The 22502-nt window shown below is 36.1% G+C and overlaps 1 protein-coding gene across 19 annotated transcripts in view; it reads right to left on the reverse strand.

Moving 5' to 3' along the window:
- AGMO (alkylglycerol monooxygenase) overlaps positions 1-18446 on the reverse strand; it is a 366688-nt gene extending 348242 nt beyond the window's left edge. For 12 of the 19 annotated variants that reach the window (XR_008956466.1, XR_008956467.1, XR_008956465.1 and 9 more), the window contains exons 1-3: positions 18104-18417; positions 16538-16668; positions 3911-4062 (exon numbers count right to left, since the gene is read on the reverse strand). Coding sequence is in view for 15 of the 19 variants with exons in the window: in XM_057304534.1 (XP_057160517.1) it covers positions 3911-4062; positions 16538-16668; positions 18104-18226 (406 nt within the window). In the remaining 4 variants the exon portion in view is untranslated. Of the gene's footprint in view, positions 1-3910; positions 4063-16537; positions 16669-18103 lie in introns of all 19 variants that reach the window. The other 7 variants (XR_008956468.1, XM_048213149.2, XM_057304531.1 and 4 more) reach the window with 3 other exon arrangements.
- Positions 18447-22502: the final 4056 nt, after the last annotated feature.

Below are 22502 nucleotides of genomic sequence, written 5' to 3' on the forward strand. Positions count from 1 at the left end.
AAAAAAAAACCTGAAGTTTAATAAGCCATCTACAGAGGCCCACTTAATCACAATTAAAATTGTAGGAATGAATAAAATTATGATCAGTCACCTTGTTTAGATAGAAAAAGAGATAAACAGAAACCAAACTATACAGTTTACTTGCTGAGTAAAAGAATGAGAGTTTGAGGGGATTTTATAGATTATTATAACAATTTTACAGATGAACATCTTTATTTCAGAAATGAACTAAGTCATATTATAGTCTAAATGTGTAATCAATGCCTCAGAATGGGATATTAAAGGTATAGTCAGGGTGAACTTCAATTTACAACCCTATATAATATGTGGGGAGGTGGGCTTTATCAGTCAGAGTCCAATCAGGAGATAAAACCCACCAGTAATATGAAAAAGAAAAAGTTAATATAAGGAATTATTAATTGATAAAAAAGGAATTAACTACTAAAACAGGGAACACAGGGAGTAGTTCAGTGTTACAGAAGTAGCACCTACGAACACAGTTATTGCCTATGGAGCTAAGAGAGAATGAACAAAGCAGGCATGTATAAATTTAGGAAATCCTTCCACCACCACCACCCACCCTTCCCCCGCCAACCACCAACCTAAGTCAGACATCTTTGGAGAGGCTGTGGCTACCACAGGAACTCTGGTGGAGACAGAAAGACTTGCTAGAGTGTACAGACCCCAGAGGGAGTACATTGCAGGCAGTCCTCTGATGTGGTCCCCCAGAGGGCAGAGGATCTTACCAAAAGTTATTGGCTATTAACTAAATCATGGGGTGAAAACTATCAAGATCCCTGGGCACCAACCTGCTAAGCGCCACATGAAAAACAGCACTCTGGAAAATGGAACAAAGCCCCTGCTTTTCTGGCTTTGTAGTATCCCTCCAATCTTTTAAATTGACAAAGTCTAACATCAAACGAACTTGCAGAGGAGAAATGTCTGTAGGATCCACCTCTGGTAAGTGTTCATGCTTACAGTCACAAATAATAATTTCTTGGTTCTTATTTCTAAATTGGGTTAACCATTACATCATTTTGACTTCAAACTATTCGCTAATAAATATTAGTGAAATATTCACTAAGAAATCCTATTGGTGGGATTGTTTACTAATTTAACTTTTTTTGAACTATAGATAAAGTATGTAAATTTTAAGTATGCAACTCAACATATTTCTTACAAGTACATGCACTCAAGTAGCTACCACACAAGACAAGATAAAGTCCATGACTAGCACTCTGGAAGGCTCATTCCTGCTCTCGCTAAGTAGTAATCATTTACATTTACGTGTTCCCTTGAAAACCTTTACTCCATTTTTTACGTGTTTAGTATAACTAACAGGAAAGGCAAAGAAAAATAATGCATCCTTTTGTACTGAAGACTAAGCGTGCCAGAAGCTACTTTTAATTTAAGACCTATTTAATTTTGTCATTCTACATTTCTTTCTAAAGATGTCAAGGCACTCTACAGAAATTATTGTGCTACTCTTCTTTTTCTGTAAGTGGATGATAATTAGCAATTCATTTCTCATTATTCCAGAGAAAAGGGAATGAAATATAGATAACATAAGAGACTCAATATCCTTCTGTTCTTTTGTACAGGAATAGAAATTGAATTCAAGTTTTTGAGAATAAATTCTTTTCCACATCCTTAATGTGAGAAAATTCTACATTTATGCAAACCAAACAAATAACAACAAAACCCTAAAAGTAATTTGGTCTACTAAAGAAACAGTTTACATATAGGTAAAAATAAAAAGTATATATTATTTCTTCAAAACTGATAGCATTCCACATATCAACAAATATGGAATGCATTTTTAATTTATTATTTTATGGTGAGTAGTGAAAGGAAAGTAACACATTAAGTAGGAAAAGAGAGCTTTTTTTTCTTATTGTATTTTAGGACATTAGAATTTTAGAAGTTATCAAACTTCTTAGTTAAATAAATTTGACTAATTGATCAGTATGATCTCAGTAACCCAAGAGGCTCAAGAAATTTGATATTATAAGTTTTTCTTATTCCTGTGTGCTTCTAGATTTCTGAAAATCCATTTTAATATTTTACATTATTATCACATAAAATTTAAAAGTCAGCTATCATATTGAAGGTGACACATTCAACTACTAATTTATTTTTTTCCTATAAGCTTTCCCTCACAAGTCAAAAGTCTTTGAACTTAGATTAGACTTCATAGCCTGAAGCCAGTGAGTGTTTTTCCAGAAGGTTTTCAGATTTTTTTAATGCCTGCCTCCCCTGGATTTGGTTCAAAATTTTCTAATGGGAAGCATACTTTAAACAGCCTTGATTCCATGTATTTAATATATTATTTTACTTTATTGCTCTTCCCTAACTGAGAGCACTTAACAATCAACATATTTTTAAAAGTTTTATATTTGGTAATATTTTTGTTGGTTCTTTGTTTCCTGTTATAATGGGCTTTTAAAGATTAAGCGAATTTGCAGATTTCCTACACAAACACATCTGTACAGGACAGTGTGATATTAGAAGGCTCCTGAAATTAGGTAATACAATGTAAATGCTTTCTGCATTACCCATTTGCTGCATAGAAAATGAGGAAGCTTGCCAATGGGTTTATTTTATGGAGAAAACTACTATTTTGAAATAAAATACAAAGTTTACTACATGACTATATTTTATTCCTAGTCATGTTCAATTTGGGAGTATCCTCTTGCATTTATACTCAAGGAAATGATGTCAGAGGTGACCTATTATTTTCCAAGACAAAGGTTATCACACACAAAATAAATAACTTTTTCTAGTTTCTATGTTCCCTTTAAATTGTTTTAACGAATTAGCATTCTTTATAGTTCCATTATATGTACATGTTTAAAGTACTTAACAAAAATAATGCTGCATTTAAAATTTCGCTGCCTTAAGCCTAATGTTTGCCTGTGTTGCTCATATTTCTTTGACCCTTGCTTGGGAAGAATGTTTGGTCACTGTACTCCTACACACATTGCTCGGTTATTCACCCTGATCTCAGGTCTCTTCTTGCCATCTCCCATCGACTTTTTATTATTATTCCAGGTTTCGTCCTCTTCCTTCCTTCCTCCCCACCCACTCAACTCAACCACCCACTGAAATGCTCAGTTCTACTCTTCTGGAGGTTTTCAAAATTAGCACTTTCCCCATTTCCCTTCAGAAATGCTTTTGCATGCCTTCTTCCTCCATAGAGACCACTTGCTCACCTTACCTTTACAATCGTTCTCTAACCTCTACTTAGCCCTACAGAGGTTTAGACTGTTTCCCGTTCTTGCATTTCCCTTTTCATAACAAAACATTTCTCTGGAAAGTATAGCCAAGAATCCCAAAAAGCAAATTCAGTGAACCAGTGCAGTAAGAGGGCTTTGTATTAGATGAGAAATTCAGTAAAACTAAGGTAATACTAAAATGCATTATGGTTAGTGCCTAGATGATTGCATTTTCATTTGCAATGTGGAATTACTGCCAAGAACTTGAATGAAGCTTATGTATGACAGCACTCATTACCTAGGATTCCAGAGCTCTTCTGAATGACCACTGATAATTGTGATGTGAAGTCTAATATTATGTGTGAGAGTCTGTAGACTCTACCAAGCATGTCATAATAAGAAAAATGGAAGGCAGTGTATTACAGAGTAATGCTACACCCATCACTTCCTCAACTTTTTTTACAAGTTAGGTACAAAAGGTGTGAAAAATGTATCTCTAATAATTTCACTTTTTTTCAAAAATGACCAGATTGTTTCCATTTAAATTTCAAACTAAACTTCCATCATTAACCTTTATATGTATAAAATAAGCCATGTTATTTGTTTATTCATTCATTCAATACTTACTGAATACCCACTTTGAGCAAAACACAATTCAACATAAATTATCAATAAAACCTTGATTTGCAACTTACCATGTGCCATGCGATGGAACCAGTAGTAGCCAAAATCAACTCCTAAGAAAGTTAAATACCAAGTCCATGGAGAATGCCAAGGCAAACTGATGAGCCTGTAGTTCTCCCAGATATAAATGTAAGTGGTCAGTTCGATGCTCCTAGAAAACAAGCTATAAAGATAAAATTCACAGTGATTATACCACATTTTAAACGTTAAATTATGCTAAAACATTTTAGGTAACGTTTAAAAATTAGGGTATTCATATATAAAAATAAAATTCTTTCTCTCTTCTTTTTTTCTCACTGTTCTATCATACCTTTTAAAAGGCTCAGTTTCACATGGTGTTTCCTTTTTCCTCATAGTTATCATGGATGCCAGCTATTTACACTCCCAATTTCATGGAACTTAGGATGACATTACTTTTTTAATGTCTCTTAAAATACTTCCATGGAACCCATACAACATAAATATGACAAAACTACAACTTACTTTCTGTAACTTTCATTTCCAAATCTTAACGAAGAACACAATAAGGGTGATTTTAAAGGAAGTATAAAAGGTATAAAGTTTAAAGGGGACTGCAGAAACGCCTACTGCCTTAAAATATGTTAATCCCATAAAACTTGCCTTTAGATTAAAGCTGCTTCTGACTGACTATTCTCTTTATTTCTCTCTATTCCCTCCTTCTCTCTTTTGCACACACACATATACACATACTTTAATGTTTTTAGATGTTACAGTTAGGATCACAAATTGGATTCTCATAGCATTTCAATAATTCTTGTAGTAATATAAATTACAACTCTCAAGATATAAGGGAATAATGTTTTCCTAGAAATAAAGTATAAAAACCTAGTTACCACAATAGGTATCACATTACACCAGAGTGCTATTTTTTTTAAAAAGATTTTATTAATTTATTTGTCAGAAAGAGAGAGAGAGAGAGCACAAGCAGGGGGAGCTGCAGGCAGAGGGAGAAGCAGGCTCCCTGATGAGCAAGGAGCCCAATGTGGGACTCAATCCCAGGACCCTGGGATCATGACCTGAGCAAGAGGCAGATGCTTAACCAACTGAGCCACCCAGGCATCCCTCAGGGTGCTACTATTGAGAAGACAAGAAACAACAGGTGTTGGCGAGGACATGGAGAAAAGGGAAACTTCGTGTACTGTTGGCGGGAATGTAAATTGGTGCAGCCACTATAAAGAACAGTATGGAGTTTCCTCAAAAAATTAAAAATAGAAATGCCATGATGATCTAGTAAGTCCACTGCTGGGTACTCACCAAAGAAAACAAAAACACGAATCTGAAAAGATATATGTATCCCTTTGTTTATTGCAGCTTTACTTTCAATAGACGAGATACAGAAACAACCCAAGTGCCATCAACAGATGAAAGGATAAACATGACATAGTAAATAGGGGCACCTGGGTGGCTCAGTTGGTTAAGCGTCTGCCTTCAGGTCAGGTCATAATCCCAGGGTCCTGGAACTGAGCCCACCGGGCTCCCTGCTTAATGGGTAGTTTGGTTCTCCCTCTTCCTCCACCCCTCCCCACCCCATTTGTGCTCTTTCTCTCTCTTGCTCTGCTCTCTCTCTCTCAAATAAATAAAATCTTAAAAAAAAAAAAAAAGATGTGGTAAATATATACAATGGAATATTACAACATCATAAAAAGAATGAGATCTTGCCATTTGGAACAACACAGATGGACCTAGAGGGGACAATGCTTAATGAAATAAATTAGATAGAGAAAGACATATACTACATGATTTCACTTACATGTGGAATCTAAAAAATAAAATAAACAAACAAAAACAAAAACAAAAAAAGATTTATAAACACGGAAAACAAACTAGTGTTTGCCAGCAGCAGTGGTTGGGGGAATAGGTGAAATAGTTGAAGGGTATTGAGAGGTACAAACTTCTAGTTATAATAAATAAGTCAGGGGGATGAACATTACAGCATAGGAAATACAGTCAATAATACTGTAATAACTGTGTATGGAGACAGATGGTAACTACACTTATCATGGTGAGTACTGCAAAATGTACAGAACTACAGAATCACTAGATTCTGTATGTCAACTAGACATCTATTTTAAAACAAATTTTTTAGGGGTGCCTGGGTGGCTCAGTTGGTTAAGCGTCTGCCTTGAGCTCAGGTCATGATCCCAAAGTCCTGGGATTGAGCCCCATGTTGGGCTCCCTCCTCAGAGGGGTCTGCTTCTCCCTCTCTCTCTGCCTCTCCCCACTGCTCATGCTTTCTCTCATGCACTTGCTCTCAAATAAACTAAACCTTAAAAAAAATTTTTTCAGGGGCGCCTGGGTGGCACAGCGGTTAAGCGTCTGCCTTCGGCTCAGGGCATGATCCCGGCGTTATGGGATCGAGCCCCATATCAGGCTCCTCCGCTATGAGCCTGCTTCTTCCTCTCCCACTCCCCCTGCTTGTGTTCCCTCTCTCGCTGGCTGTCTCTATCTCTGTCGAATAAATATATAAAATCTTTAAAAAAAAATTTTTTTTTCAAAAACTAGTTAAAAGAAACAATTGGTTTTAAAACCCAGACACCAGAATATGCCTTGCCACCTATGCTACCTTGTTTCTATACATCATTATTTCAAGAACTTTCCAAAAAATACATCATATACTTCAATTTTATTAAGCGTAGCACTTTTTTTGAAATTATCTGTGATCAAATTTAAGCTGAAACTAAAGATAATAATTCCTTTATCACTTCTATAAATTTGGTTGAGTGGGTTTTTTCTTTTATATTTATCATTAATATGTAAAATAATTATTCTATTTAATAAAGATTCATTTACAAACCATGAACAAATGAGGAAATTGTTAAACATTCTAATTTTAAATAAAAGCTGAAGAAGAAGCTCAAATTAGTATATTATTAAAATTCACCATTTTAATAGTATTTCTCTCTACACAGTGAGCATCTTTGAATTAGCATGTAACTGAGTCTTTTGAAGATGGGGCCTTTATTTTTAATCTACTTTTGATCTTATGATATGACTGTAACTATGATTTAATAATGTTAAAATTGTCTCCTATTTTGAATGCTTCAAGTTATTAATCTGTAACATAAAACACCAGGTTATTTCACAACAGCATTAATACAAATAATGAATAGAAATGTCAAATGCCTACATTTTTGAAAAGGACTGTACTTTATCAGATTTTAAAACCCAATTTTCAATTTGATATTATTGTTAATTCTTAAACTGGCCCCTCTATGTGGACGGCGAGGAGAAACCAAGGAAAGAGGCAAACCACTCCAGAATGGTGGGTGGTAGTTTTAATAAGCAAAGAAACTTACATAGAAAGCTTGTCTTGGGCATCCTCAAGATAAGTAGATCTCTGTACCTGCCTGCTAGTCACAAAATCAGTCCAGATGATCTCAACACCTTACTCTCTGAAGGCTTCATCCTTAAAACAGCTGCTAGTATGGGAATAGCAGCAGAATATACATTCCAAGGACAGGGGAAAAGGTAAGGAGTCTCTGATTGCCTGAGTCCGGTTAGAGGGTCATCCAGTGGATACATCCTCTCAATGATCTTCTCCAGTAATTGTATAGAAAGAGCTAGAAAGAGCAGTTTTGTCCCTGAGTGTAAAGGAAACTGCCTATGCAGAACTCCTGTCACAGCCCAGGCCATGCCCTGGATATTTCAGAATCCCTATCAAAATGGCTCTGAGCTGCTTGTAGGCCCTGCATGGGCCTCTTTCCTCGTCCAGTCCTCCAGAAAGCCAACCTATGCAGTGTGTAAACTACTAGACATGACAAGGCAATCCAGAGTGACTGTTTTTAGATATGCAGACAGAACTAGGACAAGCATTCTGGGATGTTCACGTACAAGTGTTTGAGGTCTGTCATAAGATAGAACAGGCTGTGGGCCAGGGGTCCCCACACTGTTCTGGAACTCCGAGGAATCCAAAAACTCAAAATGTAAAACCTGTCATCCAATTTGTTATCCATGTTATTTATTATTTTGTTCATGGCAAATTATGCTCAGCGACAGTCTTTGCTAATAATTTATTTAAGGCAGGTTTACTGTGGATATTATAATTTATAATAATAATATTTCACAAGCCAGTAGCATACAGGATCATGCCTCTTAATAAGTCAATAAAGAAATAAAAACTCCAAACCAGTGACAGATTAATTACACTATTGTTTTAGGCAAAGAGGAGATGGAAGAAATAAAGTCCAGATTTAGTGAACTCTTTCTATGGGTTGGTTCTTGGAAGAATTAGCTGAGCCAACCAAGAGCTGATGTCTAGCTGCCAGCACAAATTGAAAGTCCCTGTTGCTAGAGCACAGGGCTGGCGGAACAAAGGCACCAGTGTTGGTGGGCAAGATGACTTCTTTCATGGGGCCGCTGCACAGTTTCCACCACTGCCAGCAAAGAGTAGCCTTGCCATGGCAGGCGCTAATGTCCCACGGTCTTCAGTGAGCAATTTAGGTCAGCAAGAAGTAGTCTTGCCCAGGCTGAATGTTTTCTTTAAGTCCTCACAAATTCTCGATATTTTAAGTTTAAATGTCCATTATATTATATATTTATATTGAAAGCACTCAGCGGCACAGCAATTATGATGACATTGTCCTGACAAGGCTTCCTCAATGTAAAGAAATTTACCCTTAGATCAAAGCAACTTCACTTGAGCCTTAAAAAAGCAGATCTTCAATCATGACAAACTAATACACAACACTTATCAAGGTGGAGAATGGAACAAATTTTACCTTTTTTTTTTTTTAAAGATTTCATTTATTTATTTGACAGAGCACAAGCAGGGGGAGTGGCAGGCAGAGGGAGAGGGAGAAGCAGGCTCCCCACTGAGTAGCGCGCCTGATGTGGAACTTAATCCCAGGACTCCAGGATCATGACCTGAGCCAAAAGCAGACGCTTAACCAAGTGAGCCACCCAGGCACCCCAGCAACAAATTTTATCTTAAAGTATGTGAGCTTGGTTGGCAACTTTTATATATTTAGGCAAGGGCTTCTTAACAGTGTCACTGCTGACATTTATTCAAGATAGTTCTTTGTTGCTGGTGACTGTTCCATGGAAACAGTTACTCAAATTATGAAATCTTAAAATTGCTCCCTCGTATCCATTAATAGAGGATTAACCATATAAAATTCAACTTTTAGGTAAAAAAAAGTGAATAATATCGATTTTATTTGGTTCAATCTAACAATTTAAAAAAAAATAGGGATTCTACACCTTGGTATTATTCCTATTTGGGACATATAATTCTTTGTTGTGAGGGCCTGTCCTATGAATTGTAGAATGTCTAGCAACATCCCTGGGTCTCTAATTTTTTTTTAAGATTTATTTATTTATTTTGGGGGCGCCTGAGTGACACAGCGGTTAGGCGTCTGCCTTCGGCTCAGGGCGTGATCCCGGCGTTATGGGATCAAGCCCCACATCAGGCTCCTCCGCTGTGAGCCTGCTTCTTCCTCTCCCACTCCCCCTGCTTGTGTGCCCTCTCTCGCTGGCTGTCTCTATCCTGTCGAATAAATAAATAAAATCTTAAAAAAAAAAAAAAGATTTATTTATTTATTTTTGAGAGAGAGAAGTAGAGAGAAAGAGAGAGGGAGAGTGGGGAGGGGCAGAGGGAGAGGAGGAGAGAGAATTCCAAGGAGAGTCCTCACTGAGCATGGAACCCAGTGCAGGGCTCAATCCCACGACCTGAGATTATGACCTGAGCCGAAACCAGCAGTCAGATGCTTAACTGACTGAACCACCCAGGTGCACCCCTGAATCTCTATTTACTAGGTACTGGTAGCACAGCCCTGCAGCCCAGTTATGACAACCAAATGTTCAAATATCTCTTGAGGGACAAAATTGCCCCACTCAATAACCCTAAAAAAGATTGATCGAGAAAGAAAAAAAGTTAAAACTAAGCAACAGAAAGTTGAAATAATCTATAGCTTTTTACATAAGCTTTAGTACCTGCTGTTAAAGCAGATCCATTTATGGATTCACTGTATCATTCAATAAATTCAAGTTAAGAGCCTGCGAGGTGCCAGGTACAACACGAGACTGAGAGGACACACTGGTGAACAAGGCAAACATAATCACCTCTCTCATCAATGTTCCATCCATTCAGAATCTTTTTTTAAAAGGTGCAATCTCCTTTGTCAGTTCCATGGACAATTGAAATAGGCTTTAAAGATACTAAGACTTCAATAAAATAAAGAGGGTCCCTGGAAAATTTCCACTTACAAAACAAAGAGAACCTGCCTGCATTTGAAATACTCTTTTATTTCCTGTACAGGTGCCAGGTCTTGAGCAGACACCCAATTTATTACTCTGTCAACTTATTTATTAGGGTTGACACAAATCGAGCTGAAATATGCCTGACATACTACAGTCAAGACTTTTTTTTCACACTTTAGTAAGAAGCCAAACCTTCCCCAAAGCAAAGGGAAAGAGGGGAAAAGCTATGGGAGTTAAATTCCCTGCTTTCTATCAGCAAGATGAATATGATCCTCTTCCATCATAAATGGGAAAAAACAGCCATGTAGTACCCACAACTAAAAACACTTCAGCGAAGGGATACAGCTGGGAAATGATTATCAAGCTCTGGAAAGCCCTTGATTGCAGGAAATAGCACCTACATTTTCAAAACTGTTCCCACCAGACCCTGAATCATAAACCAAAGCTCCTTCCTCTTTTTCTTCCCAATTCCTCCGTCCTCTCCCAGCCCTGACCCCCAGCATATGGCTCTGCACTGTGGAATTCAGACTTCAACTCTCTTAACTCCACCCTGCGGGAAGACACATATGTAATATGTATGAATGTAGTGAGCTTACTTTATCATGTGGAGATGAAATTTTGGGAGGCAGAGGGGCGTTGTATAACCAAATACTAGGCCCTTTTTACTCGATAACTTTGAATACAAGATGAAGAAAATGTTCTAAATATAAGGAGACATGAGAATCCTCTAATCAACAACCTCCATTTATAGAGGCTTTCCTCCCATTGTCTTTTTTCTTCATAATTTCTCCCCAAATAGTTACTTTCTCTTGCATCTGAGGTATGTCTTTGGTAAATGAAAGGCAGCACTTTTTATAACATTCCTCTCAAAACTAGAAAATTGTCCTGTCAATGTTTAGTTGCTGTAAAATCTCGCGAGGTACTGAATTGCGATTCCCAGACTTATTGTGAATTTTTAAAAAGATGAAGTTAATTTATAAAGTTGAGACTTAAAAATGATCAGTGCATTGGAATAAATATTCATTGGAGATTGAGAATTACAAAGCTATCAGTTCTCAAAGTCATCTCAGTTTGAATGTGCCCATCGCCAAAAGCAGAATGGTAACATTGGACACACTGTCCACCTTGCAGCATCTCAGGGCTAATTTAAGATGTGAGAAAATTAGGCTAAAAGGACCCTAAAATGCTCTAACTCTCAAATACTCCCATGCTCTAATCATTCATCAAGTGACATTTGATGTAATGTCCTTATTCTAAACTTAAAATTTCAAAGAGACTTTCGAAGTGGAATTTTGTACTCAGTACTCACAGATATCTGCCAATTTATACTATTTCATCACTGTCATTAGAGCTGTGTGTACTGTCTGATTTGGCCAGATAATGCAAAACTGAAGAAAATCAATAGGACATTTTTGTTTCTAATAATCCTCTCTTATAAATCAGAAAATAAACCAATATTTGAATGGGATCGTTCTAAATATCCTTACAAGCTTCCAGAAGTTATCAATGAATATAGTTGGACTATTACATACTGATTTTTTAAAAGAAATTTTGTTGCTTATTTATTTCAAAATTTCTTAAACTTAGTCCAGGAACTTGCCCTATCTGTAAAGCTACTGCCACTTTTGCTCCATCTAGTGGAATATTGATTTTCGTTCAGTATTAACAGAATACGTAATACAACCTCTACGTCCTAAAGACAGATGACATCTGTACTGTTATTTCTTACTGTGAAATGACATTACATTGATGAAGCAATCACTTAATTTCTTTTTATAACAACCACAAAACCCACAGACCTTTATAAACACAGCATGGTAAATTTGGAAGAAGCAAATTTGCTACATTCTTTTCTTTTCAAGAAGTAAATTACTTGAAGCAATTCCATTTCTCTATTGAATAAGTACAAGGAAGCTTGCTTGCATCCTTAGGGAAGGTTAGTCTAATAGCAATCTCTGAAGTTCCACAATTAACAACAAAGTCTATTTATAAAGTTTGAGGTAAAAGTTAAGAGGGAATTAAGTATTCTCCCTAGCAAATATAATTAACAAACCAGCAAGTTTTAAAAATGTATTTTCTTCACCTGGAGTGTTAATAAAAAGTTACATTAATAAAAAATATATTAATATTAGTAATAAAATATCATTATTAACATTATAGAAATGCATTGATCTCTTATTTTGGACAATGAATAACTATTTATTAAAGTCCTCATCCAAAATGACAGACACTGATTTGTTTGTTAGTAGTCTGAGATCACCAAAAGCAGTACTGCCTCTGATACTATGGTCTAGTATAAAAACCCAGTATACAATTTTCCTTTATTCTCCAATCCCACCCCAAGGAGTCAAAGTATTTTAAAGAAGTTTAATTTCCTCCTCTTTAATTTTTTTTTTTTAATGAATTGAAACTTTCTTGTCAGGAATGGAAAATTCCGTGGCAGTCATGGCCAGTAAAACGGTGCATATGTATGGTTGAACATTGTGGAGCTAGCTCCATAGTAAAAATTGGCAATGACCCATATGTATTAAAAGTGGAGTGTCCCCAACTTATTTGAAAATTTACCTACTTAAATTATCCCTCAACCTATTGCAATTTGATTTATAATCTGCTGTTTCAACAGACTAAATGAACCCATTAAAAACAAACATACTGTAGATATTTATATCGGGAATAAAATTTCTCTGGGGAGGATGCAATTTATGGAAGCAGAAACATTGGAAGGAAGTAACAAATTGAGGTCCTGGTTTTCTAATGAAGAATTGGAAATTGAGTTCTGCTTAAATAAGGAGGAAAAAAAAAAGAGATGTGATTATTTTTCACTCATTAGCATTTAAGTCAGTAGCAGGATATTTCACAAGTTTTAGATAGATTTTTTTAAAAAGTAGATTTAGTATTTGGTTAAGTGTAATTTTTATAGTCACATATGCAAGTAATTGATAGAAAGGCAGATTATCTACATATGCTACAATGTATTTAACTATGATAAATAAAAATATCTGCCTATAACTTCAGAACTAGATTCTAATGAGGAAGAGTCCGCCTACTAGATTCCAGAAGAGCAAAACAGATGCAGGTCTGCCCAGAATCTGTTTCTTAGGACAGATGGACTTTTATTACACATCACGGTCTGTCTGACAGGCTTATAAACAAGATATAATCTTGTCTATGATTAATATTTTCCCTTACATAAATATTTGAAAGACACAGTATGTATCTTTTCTATCAATATGCTAAGTATGCTACTAATCTTCAAGATACTTTGAATTTTATGTAATAATGAAACTGAGATCCTCAAACAAACATTGTTTTTCCTCAAAGTCTGCATACAGCATTTCCATTACATGAATGGCAAAGTGGAAAAATATGTTCATGGTTTCACTTTGATTTCCACAACTTCTTTTGTCAGAGGCCACATGCCTACTTGGAATTATCCAAAGTGTAATTCCTCACAAGCAGATTAACAAATGGTATAGCACCATTTTTCTCACAATTCTATATTTTAAGGCTGTGGCAAGCCCCTGTTGCTGGTGTAGAAAATGAAATTAATCCCTTGGAGAGGATATGATCAATGCCGTGTTAATCTAAACTTCAGCTGTTAATGATTTGCACGAGGATTCCCCTTGATGCTGAAATATTGTTTTAAGAGTTTCTGTTAAATCCCCCTTCCTGTCTTTCGCTGAAAGGGGATTGAGTGCAGTGGATCCCGCGGATCAGCTTTCCTTCTCTGTGCGTGCGCGCCTGTGTGGGGGGCGGGGGGGGGGGGAGGCTTAACAGGAACAAAATAAATGAAAATATTTTTAAATTTATTTTTCAGATAATTTGCTTTGTTGAAATGTTTTAGGTAAAAGGTTATAAAAGATAAAATCCTTGCAAAACTTACAAAATTATCCATATTTCATAATTTAGAATTGCTGGCCACACCTATAAGAACAACAACAACAACAACAAGCGATTTGCTGTTCCTGTTCAAAATACAACTATGGAAAAATATGCTCCACATTCAAGTTCACAACTTCTTTCAAAGGGCACCAGGGTGAACAGCTTGTGTCAGCTTAAGGAGTGCTGGGGGAGTGGGCTGTGAAGGAAAGGACTGCATGTTCCATTCCTGAAGGACAGCTTTGTTTTGGTCTCTTGCTTTCTCTCCCTCTCTCCTTCCCTCTCTTCTCTCTTTCTTTCTCTCCCTCTCCCTCTCTCCTCCACATCTCCCTTTTGAGTTGGGGGTCTGTTTTTACCAAACATATATATATTTGATTCTTGTGTACCTGTTAAAACTCTGTACTCTTTTTATCACACTGCTGAGCAGAAATATAGCATATAGTACTAAGGATGCAGTTTCTATTTCTAGTAGTTATCATGTTATGATAAGAGAGTAATCTTATTCCACTTGTGACCAAAGTCCAACTTGAAGAAGTAAAAGTAATGTTGAAGCATTCATTCAGCTTGATGTCTCCTTGAGTTCTTAATAAATTCATTCCAACTCAACAAAATACATGATCCCTAATTGCACCTGCGGGGAACCTCTCAATTATCAAGCTATCCTTACCGTTTTTCAATTGTCCGATTTCAATGAACTTATACACTTAACTTCCTCAGAATAAACTACAGTAACCAACTGGGTATTTTCCAATAATCAAATCTACATATCTTTTCAGTATGCTGAATGTATTTCTAGCTCAATTCTGTTTAAGGGAGACATGAAATAGAGGAAATTATGTATAATTATAAACTCTTACACTGTATAAGGGAATTAACTGTAAATAACTTGGGATATTATCCTGATTCTTTTTTTTTTAAGATTTTATTTATTTATTTGACAGAGAGACAGCGAGAGAGGGAACACAAGCAGGGGGAGTGGGAGAGGGAGAAGCAGGCTTCCCGCTGAGCAGGGAGCCCGATGCGGGGCTCGATCCCAGGACCCTGGGATCATGACCTGAGCAGAAGGCAGATGCTTGAAGACTGAGCCACCCAGGCACCCCTTATCCTTTGATTCTGACAGCAATGTGCAACCATACGAGTAGATTTTCAGAGTCATTATTACGATGATTATCAGAATCATTACTATTATTATTTTATACCCATTAGCCTACTTTTCCATAGTAACATTTATGAACAAAATTTTACTTTTAGGTTTACTTCCTATTTAAGCAATTTTATGCAACTGTATGAAATTATTCTACCTTTTCTCTGATATCTTTAAGTTTTTATTTTAAAAAATCCACCTTGGTTTCCCACTGGGTGGTTCATAGAAACATTCTAATGCAATGAGCACCAGTCAGAAGTAAAGCTCTTAAAACAGTAAAAGAAGCAATGGGTGGGAAGTAGGAATGAGAACATTGATCAGCAATGCAGAGCACATAGTTCTAAGGGAATCTTCCCTCACTCTCTACCCCTTTGGTAAATCTTCACGTACTGAAGAGCCTCCCATGCATTGCTTCCTCCTCTGCCTACATTATAATTTACTCTTTCTTAAAAGTAGTGGGTCATTTATTGTTTACTGTTTGGTTCTTCATCATCTAATCTTATCATCAACATAACACTATAAAAATATTAATTTTTTTTTTTATCAGGAAAGACTGGGGGAAAAAAATAGATGAGATAATGCCATGTGACAATTCTGTATCCAGCGCAAGCATAAGATTCCACGGAACCATAGTGAAGTGATGCCTAAAGCAAGGCTGGAGGACAGAGAAGATTCACTTAACAGTATGACTCTTCAAGAGAAGTCTATACTTAGACTTAAGAAATGAATCAGAGTTAGCCACATGAATGGCTTTCCAAGCAGAGGGAAGCATGTGTGACATCTGGGTAATGGCAAATGGTAGAGCAAAGGGGGAAGGGAATGAAGGGAGCAAAAGTAAGGGTAGATAGACAAATCAGGAAATTCTACAGATCAGGAAAAAAATTCAAACATTCTCCTTAGGCAATATGGAACCTGTGAAGAATTTTCACCAGATCCACATTATGGAAATGTTTGGCTGAAAATGAGGTAGCACTAGTAACAGGACTAGAGACCACTTGGGAGACCACGGAGTAATTGAAAGCTTTCTGTGATCTTTACTAGAGAGTATCTGTACCCCAGATTGCACAGCATGTGAATTTGGTGGAGGCAAAATTAATTTTCCAGTAGATAACTAGATTATACCTCAGGGTTGGGACTAGGGTAGGGCAAGTGAAACACCTTGGGCACAAAATTTAAGGGGGAAGCAACAAACTCAGTAATCAAGATAAATAACATTTATAGCAATATCTTTAAAAATGAAATATCAAAAATTTAAATAATGACAGTAACTGGACAGTAACTTTGGGGGTATATGCGTATATGTGAAAACAGATTAACTCCCCATACAGTGGGTCCTTTTCCATCTTATTTAGAGAATTTCAGTTTATTCACTAAGTGTGGCTAACAACTAACTCACCTTGGAAGCCGTGAAAAAATGCCAGCTGATATTGATGTTAATGCATCATCCAAACGACCTGGTGGCTTCCCTTTGAGAATCCAGCTGACGACCAGTTCAAGAAGTATTAAGGAAATGAAAAATGGAGTTGCCTGGAAAGGAAATGGCACAAAAAAGATGCTATTCTGCTTGGTATGTAATTCTTCCACATTTCCTGGTTAGTCATTCCAGAAGTAGGAGGCCCAGAGTGACATCTCATAGCAGAAGGTATATACTTATCCTAGAGGATCATTTCCTCCCAACAGGCAAAGAAATCTGATTATTTAGAACATATACTAAACAGGTGCTCAAAATCTATCATCCAATTTGGAAATGAAATACGACCATAGATGTAACCATGATAATTCTGCCAAGAATATAATAAGCTTAGGAGGGATGGGTTTCAAGTTAGCTAAAAAAAAAAAAAAAAAAAAAATTTAAAAAAAGCACAATGATCAGAAGTCTATTATCTCCATGATTAAGACAGACCCTCTCTAAAAGGCTTCAGTTAGGATACACATATTTCTAGTTTTTCATATTAGAATTACAGAAATGACAATATTGAAACTGTAGTAACAAAGCATTTTCTTCCAAGTATTTCAGAGAATATGATCATTCAAAATGTGTATTTAAAACATCATTGAAGTTTTATTCACTCAGATTTAGTTTTGTGCTATAAGTGCTTTTAGGCTCCACTATGGATGACAAATACTGAAGAAAGTTTGGTGTTAAAATGCAAAAGATAATGATTTATGAAGATGTAAGTACCACATTTTTCTCCTTAAAAAACTCAGAAAGGAATAATATCAAATCCTGAAAAAGTTATGGGTTTCACTCACTTGGAAGCTGGTTGTGAGTTCTGAAGTTTTCTAAACTGAACTCCCAAGAATGTATTCTCTGATGTCATTTTTTTCCCCTTATTTCTGGTCTGAACTAGTAAGTGTTAGAGGAATAACTTTGACAGGGTGGGGAACTTAGGTATTCAAGTTCTAATTCTGGATATTTCCACTTCCAATCATAGCCAGGAACCAGAAGTAAAAAGTGCCTCTGAACATTACAGAATTTCAAAGAAAACTTGGTTCAAGTTCAAACTTAGGAAGTCAGAGTTGGACTCGGTCAACTCTATATCCATTCTGCAGAACTACTCTACCAAATTAAAGAGGAAATAGTTTCCTGGGAGGTGGTTTGCCCTTTAAAACCAAAATTGTTACAAATTTTACTGATGTCATATAACCATTTGACACTGAGCTTCTGACAACTAAATTTGTAACACTACCGTGTCTAGGAAAACTTTGTACAACATTTTATCATATTCTGCAGTGACATATCCAAGGAGAGGACTTTAACAAGAGAAAACTGGTTACTGATATTTTACGGAAATTCAATTCAAGTAGAAATTCTAATGTTGCTCCATGCCTTTATAAAGCTGAATTATTTTTATTAGAATTTAATAATTTGAAGAACGAAAGTGAACAAAACCCCAGGATGTGTTTAACGTACTTCTTATTAAGACAAAAGCAACAGTAGCCTCTTCCCAGATAGTCTCACCTGCTTTACATAATCAGGCACCTCTTCCAGGGTTTGGAATGACGTTTCATTGGGCTTCATCATGTAAAACATCATGCGAATTCCCTGGGAAACTGAAACATCCTGTTGGGCTTCTGGGTTCATGTCTGCCCTTGTCTGATTCCCAGCTGGAGAATATTTGTGATTCAGTGGTTGAAGCCAGAGGCTGAACAAAGAGGACGAGAGCTGTGCTGCACAGAACAAGCCCTTTGTCAGAGAACAGCTAGAAACAAAGCTCCGTGGAGAGCACAGCCAATAGCAGAATCTGTGTAGAGAGACAGGAAAACACTGGGACTAAGAAAGAGTTCAGAGTTCAGTGGGTGCAGGACACGTGAGGGAGGGAAAGGGGAGGAATCATGCCCAAATCAAAGATAAACACTGGAGTTTGACTGTAGGTGGAGTAACTTAACATTAAAAAAAAGAAAAACAGACAAACAAAACGAAAACATGATAGAGCCTTAGAAAGGGGAAGAAAAAAGTGCTAACAGGTGAAAGTTCACTCTGAAAAAGTGGACAAAGACTCAAATCACAAAAGGAAAATTCTTTTTTCTTTTCTTTCCTTTCTTTTTTTTTTTTTTTGAAATTCACATTGTGTTCTGTTTGTCGTTTCCTCACAGAGTCTTATTTCCTGGAAGGACAGGAGCTCTAGTCTCAGTAAGACCACACTTCAAAGTCCATAAGCACTGACTATATCACACCTATAGATTTCTGGATTTGTACGGTATTAACTTCTGAATGTTTGCAAACCATTAAGGGGCATTTGGCTTATTATATGATCTACCATGTTTCATGGAACCTTGACTAATCACATCCGTATTCTTCTGAGCACTTATGGGGACTCTCTGATTGAAGAAGCTGACAAGATGTTCCTGCAAACTGTATCTGTGTTTTGCAGGAGGAGCATAAGTTGATTAGAGGGCACTGCATTTGACTGCATCACCAGTGAATGAGTGGAACTTTCCTGAACAGCCTCAGCCCTTTACCTAGAATGGCTAGGATCACCCTTTAGCTACCAACTCATCTTTTAAACATGTTTATGTAGATTTCACTAAATTATCAATATATGATTATTTTAGGAAAAAATAGAAACTACAGATAAACAATAAGTAAACTGCTACCCAGAGACACTATTAACATTTTGGTGTATGAATTCTCAATTCTGCTTGTTACATGACATACAAGCTGCTAAAAATCAGTATAGCTTGCAAAGCTGTGCAATAAAAACTATGAAGCTTATGAGAAAAATGGGATTTGGGTACAATACTCAAAAACTTTGTAATGATCCAGAAGGAAAAAAAAAGAAGATTGAGACCTAATAAAAACTGTACTACACTTTTACACATGCATGTTTCATGGTTAGGAAACGTATATATAAGCACTACAATAAGTACGGTGCTTCATCTTTAAAAAGACCTGACATTTGTTTGTGGAAGTGGGCACTGGAAAAGCGGCAGAACCTGAGTTATTGTGGAGTCATCAACTTATCAGGAGTTCGCTCCACTCAGTATGTGGTTAGACAACTTTTTTTTTTTTTTTTTTTTTTTTTTACTGGCTGCAGAGGTGTATGTGTATGTATGTGTACATTCCAAGCAGGAATACAAAATCATTTTAAGTATTTAAAATAGCAGAACATTAATACAAAGAATTAGTTACAGAAATGATGGAAGAGGTGAAAAATCAAATGAGAACAAAGAAGAAATCTAGGGATTAATATCAGTAGGAAGTCACTAGCATCTTTAAGCCATAGGGACAAAAGAAAGGAGGATGTGTCGATACTGCTCAGGGACTGCGTCACACATGGAAGGTCTGAACTGCAATAGGCCTAATAAGATCATCAGCCATGGAACAAACCCCAAAAACAATAACCAATGCAAAAAGGATTAGAAAAGAGCATGATGGGTACTCCCTTCTTACAGCCAACCAATCTCCCAGCAATACTTGCCCTAAGTGAGTCAAAGCCAATTAAAAGAAAAGCCTAGAAGTCTCTGGCCTGGAGGCAATACAGAACAGGGAAGAAGAAGGGGAGGAATTCATGCAAGGAAAAAGCCAACCAAGGACCAGTACACCATTATACCTTACTTAACTGTTTCTCCACTGTTGTGCAATTAAGTGTAGTTTCCCAGTTTTAGCTAATTAATTTAATGCAGCAATGAACATCATGGTATAAATACTTCATACACTTGAGTGCATTTTGTATTAAATAGATTCCTAGCAGTGGAATTATGTTATTGAAGGGTATGTAAAATTTATATTTTGGTAGTTGCTGCCAAATTCACCTCCAAAATTGTCTTTAACTCTTGCTAACACTGGATTCTATCAATCCTTTATAGTTTAAGCCTACTGGGGAAAATGACATCTTGCCTTAATTTGCATTTCCCTAGTGACTTTAAAAATCTTAGCAATACATTTATTAGTCATTTGTTTTTCCTCATGTGTCATTTATTTTTAAATATGTGTTGCATATGACTTATTTTGTCTTTCTATACTGATTTATACACTATTTGTATTCTACATATTTATGTATTTTGCTCCTGTATATGGCAAATGTTCTCTCAGGCTTTATTTTTTTCAACTTGGTACCTATATGTTGTCATACAGCAATTACAACTTTGTGTGTACTGCTATCTTTTATCACTTCTGCCTTTGGGTCTTGTTCATGAATGTCTTCTTCACTAGAATTTTACAAAAATAACCTTCTGTGTTTTCTTCTAGAATGTTTCCAGGACTTCTCAGTTGTTCCTTTAGTCATCTGGAGTTCAGTTTGTATATGGTATGAAGTCATTATTTCATGTTATACCCTCCCTACCTACCCTGGATGGATCCCAATTCTTCCCATACCATTACTTAAAGTCAGTGCTTTCCACACTATTCTTTGACATATCTGCACCATTTCCAGGCTCTCCACTCTGTCCCACTGATGTATGTGTCTATTCTTGTACTGTATCATGTTGTCTTAATTGTTGCACCCTAGTAACTTGTAGAACAACTTTTCATTTGTGAGTTTTCTTTTTCAAAAATTCTTAACTATTTTTCATGTTTGTTCTAATGGATCTATTTAAACTAAACATGAAAAATTCTATTGGCATTTTAAGTGGAACTTCATTAAATTCATGGATTGATTTGGAAGAACTGACATCACAGGCACTCAATAAACCTGTCTGGAACAAATGAACATAGACACTACCATCATTTAAACCTCATTCTGTATTTAAGTGATGCCAATGCTAACTACCAATTCCTTATCCTCCTCATTCTTTTTGTTTTGTTTTGTTTTAAGATTTTACTTTTAAGTAATCTCTCCCCCAATATGGGGCTTAAGTCCACAACCCTGAGATCAAGAGTCACACACTCCACCAACTGAGCCAGCTGGGCAACCCGATCATCTTCATTCTTATTTTATTTTATTTTATTTTATTTTATTTTATTTTATTTTATTTTATTTTATTTTATACTGGCACAGGTGACAAAGTTTTCTTTCTTTTCTTTTTTTCACCAGTTTATAAATATAATTGCATAGCTTACCGTAATTTTTTCTTACCTATATATGTGAAGAATACCTTGGCTAAATATAAAATCTCTAGCTCAAAAATTAATTCCCCCCAAAATCAACATAGACAAAACAGTTTGGCTAGAAACCTGTCAGGTGAAACAAGATATATGGAATAGATGGTTTAAAGCCTATACCAGAACCAGAAAGAGGAAGCCTGAGATAGTTCCAGGTGCTTTTCTGTCAGGTTTCTATCCAAAGACTCCTAGTCAATGGGGCCTTGTTAGCAGTCCCTTCTTTCACCTAATTAAAGTGGAAATGGTTAGGAAGAGCCTGATGTGAGTGATAAGCATCCAGTGAGAACTCAAGACATGACAACCTGCTGCACTATGCTCTCATTTGCAAATAAATCAGAACAAAGACATCAAAGCTTTTTGTATTGAACAGACATTAAAAAAAAAAAAAAACTGACATGGAACTTCCAGTGACACTGATTACTGTCCAGTCAAGAAAGAGAGATCATAGTAATTTGAACAGGGAAAGCTTAATATAAAGAATTATCAGTTTTGACATAGTCTATAGAAATATTTTTTCTAGATTTGTCTCCTCAGGCAAGAGAAACAAAAGCAAAAATAAACCATTGGGACTATGCCAACATAAAAAGCTTTTTCACAGAAAGGGAAATCATCAACAAAATGACAAGGCAACATACTGAATCAGAGAAGATACTTGTAAATTATATATCTAATAAGGGGTCAATATCTTATATATATACAGGGTGTATATACACACACACACATACATATATATATATATATATATATATATATATATATATGTATAAATTTGTACAATTCAACACTAAAAAATACAAATAATTCAACAAAAAAATGG

Source organism: Ursus arctos, unplaced genomic scaffold, assembly GCF_023065955.2.
Source record: "Ursus arctos isolate Adak ecotype North America unplaced genomic scaffold, UrsArc2.0 scaffold_3, whole genome shotgun sequence".
In the NCBI taxonomy this organism is placed as follows: domain Eukaryota; kingdom Metazoa; phylum Chordata; class Mammalia; order Carnivora; family Ursidae; genus Ursus; species Ursus arctos.